Genomic DNA, 9,169 nt, shown 5'->3' on the forward strand with positions numbered 1-9,169 from the left:
AGTCATTTTTTTCTTTAAATAAGTGCATTTGTTCTTGAATTGAGGAGACATTTTGCCAATGGAACGAGACAATTTATATTTAAAATAAGAAAACACAATTACATTGTCTTATTTCAAGTGCACATTATCTAATTATCTTATTTTAAGAGTAAAAATACTCATTCCATTGGCAAACTATCTCATTTACCTAATTAAAATAAGAAAAAATACTCTTAATTTAAGAAAATCTTACTTATTTCTAGATCGTTTTTGCAGTGCTTATTTAGTTTTTTTGTCTGCACCAACAACACCAAGTCAAATTCCTTGTAAGTGCAAACCTACTTGGCAACAAACTTGATTCTGATTCTGATTCTGATCAGTGCTAATTTAACATTCAGTCTCATCTGACTCTCATGTTTGCATGTCTTATAGACTCGACTTATTTATATTGCTCCTTCAGGGAAATTCTGGTTCCACACTGCAAAAACAATATAGAAATAAGTAAAGAAAATCTTAAAATGGGTGGACTTTTCCTTAATTTAATTAGGAAAATAAGATGATCTGCCAATAATTTTTTACTTTAAAAATAAGATTAGATATTATGCACTTGGAGTGAGACAATGCAATTGTTTTTTTCTTATTTTAAATGTAATTTCTTTTTGTTTCATTTGCAAAGTGTCTCACTCCCCTCCTCAATTCAAGAAAAAAATAACTTATTTTAAGAAAAAATGACTTATTTAGATTTAGTTATTTGCAGTGCAGTAGCTTATATTGACTACAAAAATGCCATTAAAGATAAAAATACGACAGACAATATAAAAAGAGGGTATATAGTACCAAAAAGCATAAAAAAATAAATACAAAAAAGTTGCAATAATCTGGAATAAAAACTCTGCACAGTGGAGAGCTAAGGAAGATTACTAGTATACTAAAGTGTGAAGAACAATTTACTGTTTTGTGTTTTTCCTCATCAGCTATGGATCCCTGCTCTCCCGTTAAACATCACCCTGCTTTGGAGGGAAAGATAAAATATTTACAGCACATTTAAAATATAAAACATCTCTGCTTGTGGTTTCAAAAACGGTCTGATGCGACTAATGAAACTATCCTCTAAAGTTTTATCTTTAACTTCCAGGAAAGCAGGCTTTGTTTCGTGACGTTTCTCTTCAGTCACACTGCAAAAAAACTGAGATATAAATACGTTATTTTTCTTAAAATAAGAGCCTTTTTCTTGAATTAAGCAGTTAAGTGATACAGTTTGCCACTGGAATAAGGCAATTTACCTTTAAAATAAGAAAAAAAAACTGCATTCTTATTTCGAGTGCATAATATCTAATTATCTAATTTAATATTTATTTTAAAAATTTAAAAAAAGAACCCATGTTACTCAGAGAGAGGAATAGATCCATAAGCAGCAGGTATGACATTTTCGTCTTTATCCTTTAATAAGCGTTTATAGATTGATCCGGCTATGCAGAATTAGCAGCATGCGTGTCATGGCTGATGAGTTTCTGTTATTCTACGACATCTTCCAGCAAATTAAAGCCGAACACGTAGAAATATAATCTCTTCTTTCATTTGTGTGAAAAACATTGTCTCAGCTATCTGGACATTTATTCAGCTGTGTCTGTAAACTCCACTGATCTCTATTTATTCACTGGATTGCTGATTGGCCAAAATAAGTGAAGCCAACGTCCGCCATGTTGGTACTCCCCACTCCCACAGAGACACACAGTAAAAATGCCTCCCTGTGCATTTGGCTGCAAAAACCAGCAGCTTTCTGGCTGTAGGAAGACATTCCACATGTAATTTCATAGTCAGTGGATTAACTGACGAATAAATCAATCTACCGTAAATCCTCTAATACCGGTATTCTAATTCTATTTGATCAAACAGACTACCAGTGGAATGAATAAAAAACAGATTTTGTGTCTCTTTGAACCTATAAAATACTAGGTTCATTTATTGAAAAAGTACAGTTACCATAACGGTATACAGAACATTATTCAGACATCTTCCAGCAGCTGCAATTTTTCTGCACGGCAATATGAAAAAAAAAAGACACAGAATGGAATTGTGGCTTTCTGTTTTTGCAAGGTATAAAGAGGTTCCTCGTTTAAAAAAAGGTTATTCAAATTAAAGTGGTGGGCCTATGTTATTGTTATATTTTATTCGTTAAATTAATTAATTAAAGTTGAATAAAATATAATTGTGACTTCATCTTTACAAAATAAATGTGTTTTTATTTAGGTGCTTTGTTCACTCTTTTTTTTATTCTGTTGCTGTAGCTTAAACATGAGTTTTTACGCATGTTTCATATGAGGGGGGGCCTCAGCTGAAAATGGACTGGTATAGGGGGGCCTCGGCATGGTAAAGTTTGGGAATCCCTGTGGCCATGGATCCCAAAGGGAAAAAAAGGAAGATATCGGATGAGAACAGAGGATTCAGAGAAGAACGGAGCGAATCATTTGGTCTCATTATCAATGCGGAAGGATTGCCTGCATTTTGCTTTGGCACAAGAATTTGTCACATAATAAAAAGAGTAATTTGGAAAGGCATTTCCAGGGAAAGCTGCTAAATCTGCAGCCGATCACCAAGCTGGCAGTGAGAGAAAAAGTGCGATTGCAGAACTTCTGGATAAATTAGAGGAGAGCAAAGATAGATTTAAGAAATGGATTGCATCTCCACTACTGCTGCCAGTTTGGTTCTAAGCATAGAAAACCTTTCATAGATCCTACAGATAGCTCTCTGATGCAGGGATGTGGTTTTTTTTTTCTTTTTCCATTCCCCATAATCCTCAAAATATAAATCATATCAAGGAACGCTGGTGAAGGAGAATGTGGGATTTCAGCGTTATAGAGCTCTGCTCTGATGGATGTCAGTCCCTGCTTGGTTCTTCATGACTCAATCAGCTCCTCCCAACCAGGGGTGGAGCTAGATGGGGGGCCAGGGGTGGCCATGGTCATTCATTGGCCACCCCTACCATTTATTTCCCTTTAATACAGACGGTGGCAGCAGAGATAATCTCAAGCTGAATATTCAAAACATTTAAATTTTTCATATATTAACAATTACTTGACAACAAAAACACACCAGGGCAGGGGTCGGCAACATGCGGCTCTTTAGCGCCCCCTCGCGGCTCCCTGGAGCTTTTTCAAAAATTTATGGAAAGTTTTTTTTTGTTTATTTTTATATTGTGTGTAGGAGGTCAAACAGACATTCTTTATGTTTTCGGAAGGAGAAAAAAAAAGTTATGCATCAAATTATTTTTATTGAATAAAAATAATTAAACTATTCCAACAAAAACACTTCAAGCAGAAATAGATTTTGTGTTTTATGGGGTAAAGAGAAAATAATGTGTCTCTGCAAGTCATCTAGAATTCTTCAGTGAAATAGATAAATAACTATTTTAATAAAAACATATTAATCAATTCATGTAGATAAATGTGCTTGTAAATATCAGTTTTATGCAGAATGATTATTGATAAAAGTAGGTAAGTAATGACAACAGAAAAGATGTTCGCCCAAAACTCAAACCTGAAAGAATTTTATCCACTAAACCTTTTATTTATAAAGCACAGATGTTTGAGTATATTCAACTATTTGTTAGCAAAGGCTGTGGGAAAGTATAGTTTTTCTTTATTTAGAAAATATGGATGTTTTGTTCGTTAATTTTCCTGTTGGAGCAGTTTAGATTGACCGTTTTTTTGGCCTCCCCTCAGTGTACAATGGTTATTGCCCTTGTAAAAAGTTTCTACGCCTCTGCTCCCAACAGAAATATGTCCACAATAGAGAGATTTCTTTATCTCTTTTCTATAGTTTTATCAATGCAACAAAACCTAAACCGTGCGGTGATGGGTGGTGAAGCAGCGTGCGGTGAGAGCGTTCACCGCTCCTCCCTCACCTCATGCTGCTATGTGACATTTGCTTCAGGATAAACATTTCATCATGAATGCTTATTATATATTTAAGCCCACATAGTCATTTTTTATAGTGCGATAATACACTTAGAGCCCGTGTTGCCATAAAAGGCTTATATAAGACTTTTTCATTTTCGTAGCTCCAGACAGATTTATTTTTACTTTTTTGTCCAATATTGCTCTTTGAGCAGTTTGGGTTGCCGATTCTGATCCAGGGGAAGTGAATCCTGCAAAGTAGATGATTGGATGCATCAGCCGTTTTCCTTAGAAAAGCCGCTTTGGGATGATTTGAATAAATGTCTCTAGATAATTAATCTGAATTGAAAAGACAATTAAAGTTGTAGGTTCCCAAACTTTTTAGCTTCTGACCCATAAACTGCTAACAGAATCGACTCAAGACCCAAATTATTCCAAATTATTGGTTCTACAACAGTAATTCACCACAAGTGTAATAAGATAATAATAATATAACTGCAACAAAAATTAAACAATTTTAACTTTCCCCTCTTCTATGAATGTTCAGTCTTATTGATATGTATATAATATTTGTCATCTGTCAAACATGTTTATGAATTTACATCATATACTGTATTTTATGATGTGGACCCCAGGAAGAGTAGCTGGGTGTAAAGCACAGCTAATGGGGATCCTAATAATAAATAAACAAACAACCAAAGTAATGACTTTTGCCAATTTTTAAGCAATGCTTTTGTATCTTAAAAAAAACTTAAAACATTCACATTTGTAAAAAAAAAAAAAGAAGAAGAATTCACTGGTGAAATTTGCTTAAATCAAGTTTTTTGCTTCCCTAATCTGTTAAATAAAAGTGTTCTGTCGCCATCTTGTGGCGAATCTGTGAACAACATCTGAAAAAAAACAACAACAGGGAGAGGTAAATCCATTTATTGACTTCATCAGACAGTAAAACCATTAAATACCATAAACCCAGCAGAGCCATCCTCCTTCACAGTTATCGCTCCAGCATGAATCACAAAGCAACACGCTGGAGATCAGCGGCTGCTGCATCCCAGAACCACAACAACAGAAAAACAAACAGAGAGAATTTGTTCCAACTCATTCTGACCTTTTACCGGCATCTCGTTTCTCATAAAAGTAACAAAACCAAACTGAACCGTTTTATAATTCATTAGTAGAGATCAACTATTTATACAGAAAAATCTAGAAATCATTCTGGATTTCATAGAATAAAATACAGCATTAAATAATCTGGTTTTAGAGGTTAGAGACTTTTTATAAGACAGTAAATATACATGGATGATGATGACTATATACACTTTATAATTAGATTAATTTGTCTGAAGCTAAAGAGGCAGAAGGAGGTGGGTGAGGGGGGCGGGGTGTTACTGGTCTCTCCCAGCTGGTAGACTGGAGGAGCTCGACCCTCCTGAACGTTTTCAGCAATAAGCTGCTGTTCTGTAACAGATCTGAGAGTAACGATGGTTTATCTGCAGCACATGTCCTTCTACAGCGTGAAAATAAAAATAATTATTCTCCTTCAACAAAATAAGCCGTAACATTCAAGATGGTTTAACGGGGAGGGGGGTGGGTCATCATGAGAGGGATCCCGGTTAAATGGTCATAAAAACATCAAAGGGAAAATACTCATCAGAACTAGGAGCCATTAAAGTGCCTGTAACAAAAGCATGAAAGAAAACGGAAGAAACCTTCGATATTTAGCAGAAAAACCAACACTAAGCTGCTATCATCAATATATTACTGTGTTTCTGAGCTCAGGGCGTCTCGTTGGACTTCCTTCTTCAGGGTTTGGGTTTGCCGGTTGGCTCGACTACGGGAGCCACGGGTGCACTGACGGGAATGACGCCGGTGGCCAGCAGGATGATGATGAGGACGATGATGAGCACCACCACCACGATGACCACGATCAGCTTCACGTTCTTCCACCAGTAGGATCGCGCCACTTTGTGAGCCGTCTGCTTGAAGTTCTGAGCCTGAAAAGGAGAGACGAGAGGATCAGAGCGCCGTCACAGCGGTCTGCAAACCTTCGCCTCCTGTTCGCCAATCTGAGGACGATGAAGTTCTCCAACTGTACAGATTTCATTTTTTTCTCACAAAGGAACCAAAGAGCTGAAAGTTTTAGGATTTACTGATTTAAAAATAGCATTTTCATCAGAGGTGCCAAATAAAGTACAAATACTTCATTACCTCAGTAGAAATACTGGCCATCTATACTTTACTGGAGTCATTATTTTCTAGATAATTTTTTACTTCTACTCATTTTCAAATTAGATTCGGTAGTTTTGTTTAATTTAAGCTCATTTTTTATTATGACCTGACAATTTCTCTGTGGTTGGACTCGGTGCTGCCCCAACTTGTTGCTCACCACATACCAAAATAAATAGTTTTTCAAGATGATGAAAAGTTAAAATTGACACTGTTAAATGCTGAAAAGAAGTCTAAGGAAGTTATCATCCAGAATTATAGAAAAATGTTCCTTTAATGGGGTAGAGCAGTAAAGCTTCTGGCCTTAATGTTTTCCTTTATTCAGGGTTCGTACACCTTTTCCAAAGTCAAAATCAAGCACTTTTCAAGCACTTTCAAGATCCATTTGAAAACTTTTTCCAGCACCTTACACCACCGTAAATTACATACCAATACATAGTCAAAATTACTCCTCTGCCATGGCGTAGTAATATAACCAACCAGAGGGTGTCGCAATTCAGTGTTATCAGCTGTACAGTTACCAATGCTGTTTTAAAGGAATAGTACACCCAAAACATGATTAGCCTTCATTTTCTACTCACCCCCATGCTGAACAACACTCTGGAGTACTTTTTTGATATCTCAAATGCATCTGGAGATCTGGGAGGCTTCTTGCTGTCTGCTGACATTCAAATAATGGAGGTCTATGGCGCCCGAGGCAGAAAGGTCCATAAAAGTCCACAAAAAACGTGTCAATATTCCTCCATACTGCTCGTCCAATGTATTCCAAGTGTCCTGAGTGGGTAGCGTCCAGAATTTACTCGAAACGAAGTCATTTAGAATGTTTTTAGAGCATAAACAGTAGTGTATAGGATTTCCTGAAAGCGCGTTCACGAGTCTACGGAAACCGCGGCAGACCAAACCAGATGAAAGTGCGCATTCAGCTCGGCAAAGAACTCATGCTCTTCCTCAACACTGAAGTCCTCAGACATTTTTCTTTCGTTGTTTCTTTCTTTGCACAGGTAAACAGCACATTTCTTCTTCTACGCTTGCATTATCGGCAGAGCAGACGCTGAATGCGCACTTTCATCTGGTTTGGTCTGCCGCGGTTTCCGTAGACTCGTGAACGCGCTTTCAGGAAATCCTATACACTACTGTTTATGCTCTAAAAACATTCTAAATGACTTCGTTTCGAGTAAATTATGGACGCTACCCACTCAGGACACTTGGAATACATTGGACGAGCAGTATGGAGGAATATTGACACGTTTTTTGTGGACTTTTATGGACCTTTCTGCCTCGGGCGCCATAGGCCTCCATTATTTGAATGTCAGCAGACAGCAAGAAGCCTCCCAGATCTCCAGATGCATTTGAGATATCAAAAAAGTACTCCAGAGTGTTGTTCAGCATGGGGGTGAGTAGAAAATGAAGGCTAATCATGTTTTGGGTGTACTATTCCTTTAAATAGCAGAGCTCAGTCTGTCTTTGAAGGCAGTACTTTCCTTCAGGACTCAGAATGATTGTTTTCCAGAAGAGATCCGGGTGCAATACAGTTTGTCTGAGTGGAGTTGCCATATGTTCATGTCATAAAAAGGGGCGGGGCCCCGAGCAGATCTGGTACCTACAGCGAACGTTCAGGCACAGTACGAGCCAGGTGAACAGCAACTGTTAAACAGAGTGTGCATGAGGAGAAAAGGGCTCGTGCACGCTCTCGCACGTCTTTAATAGGCTTTCCCTCTCAGGAGCATTTACACGTTGGTCCATGTGCATTTTTTCTTTTTGCTTATTGGAAAAAATCCTTCACTATACCTTTAAGTTGATCCTCTAACTTCTACAAAAGTGTTTTTAAACAGCAGGATTTATATTTCTACAGGAGTAATAAACATTAACACCTTTGGCACCTCATTTTTCTAACTAAATAAACCAATAAATTCCATTAATCAGTGAAAATGCTGCCTTCACTGGATGGAGGAGCTTAATGCTTCATCACACCACAGTCTCAACAGTGGTGCATTTAAAAATCAGTTGCTGTAGTTGAGCTGCTTTATTACTTTCCTTCAAATCGAGCAGCTTTGCTTGATTTGCTTTGATAAGCTGGAGAAAAGTTTCAACGTGTTTTGAAGTGCGAAATGTCCTGAAAACATCAGCTGTTCAGTCCGATCATCAGGATGATGATCCTATTCAAATATTCTGCTGCTGAGCTTAGATATAAACACGTCTTCATTCAATCAACCATCAGCTTTGCTTTAGTTTAAGACCAGAAATGTGGAAAATAAACAAGCCTAAGCTGCAGTAAATCCAGTTTTATGTTTCATCATATCCCTGATGATCTTTTCCCATCCGTGGTTCAGACTCCCCCTGACTTTATCGCTGACGGCTGATTGGTTCAGATAAAGCGAACCTTTAATGAACCCCGAAATGAAACGGCGGTTGAGGCAAACTGTGCAATGAGACGTCAGACCTGAGACGGCACGCTGTGGCCCTAATCAGCTTGTTCTACAGGATGCTTGATTTAAAAGCCCTCCATTAAAAGTTCCCCTTCCACAGAAGAAAAAAACTTTTTTTTAACATTTCTGCATAGAAGCGGTCTGGTTCTGAGGGGTTCTTGTTCATAAACCTCCATGCATGGGTTGGTAGAGCTCTGGTGGTAACACTGACCCCTGCCTGCAGATCCTCCGTCTTTCCCATCAGGTCGTCCAGCCTCTCTCCTCGTGCCAGGATCCGGTCCACATTCTGCGTCATGATGTCCTTCACGCCATCTACCTGATCCTTCAGGGCCTGGACGTTGTCCTTCGGCTCCGGTACGTCCTCTATTCCTCCCCGCTCCTATGAAGGTGCAGATAGTTCAGAATTAGTAGAAACATCGATAACTTTAACCCAAACTCAGCAGGAAAGAGATTCATCCTAAATGTTCCAAGGGTAGCTTTAACATTACGATGGTTTCTGAGCTTTCTGTTATCAGCAGGGGCGGATTTAGGAAATGTGGGGCCCTAGGCAAAGACAGGCAGGGGGCCCTCTGAATTGAGAGAACAACATATAAAACAGCCCCATTATCCAGATAGAGAAATGTTAATAGAATAGACATCCAT

General features: G+C 38.0%; 1 protein-coding gene across 1 annotated transcript in view; it reads right to left on the reverse strand.

The window, feature by feature from the left end:
- Nucleotides 1–4,786: 4,786 nt before the first annotated feature.
- LOC107086509 (vesicle-associated membrane protein 8-like) overlaps nt 4,787–9,169 on the reverse strand; it is a 15,594-nt gene continuing 11,211 nt past the window's right edge. Inside the window, exons 2-3 of the mRNA XM_015377497.1 lie at nt 8,739–8,906; nt 4,787–5,869 (exon numbers count right to left, since the gene is read on the reverse strand). Coding sequence (XP_015232983.1) covers nt 5,678–5,869; nt 8,739–8,906 — 360 coding nt within the window. The 3' untranslated portion in view covers nt 4,787–5,677. The remainder of the gene's footprint in view (nt 5,870–8,738; nt 8,907–9,169) is intronic.

The sequence above is a fragment of the Cyprinodon variegatus genome, unplaced genomic scaffold (assembly GCF_000732505.1).
Source record: "Cyprinodon variegatus isolate N-32 unplaced genomic scaffold, C_variegatus-1.0 Scaffold155, whole genome shotgun sequence".
NCBI lineage: Eukaryota > Metazoa > Chordata > Actinopteri > Cyprinodontiformes > Cyprinodontidae > Cyprinodon > Cyprinodon variegatus.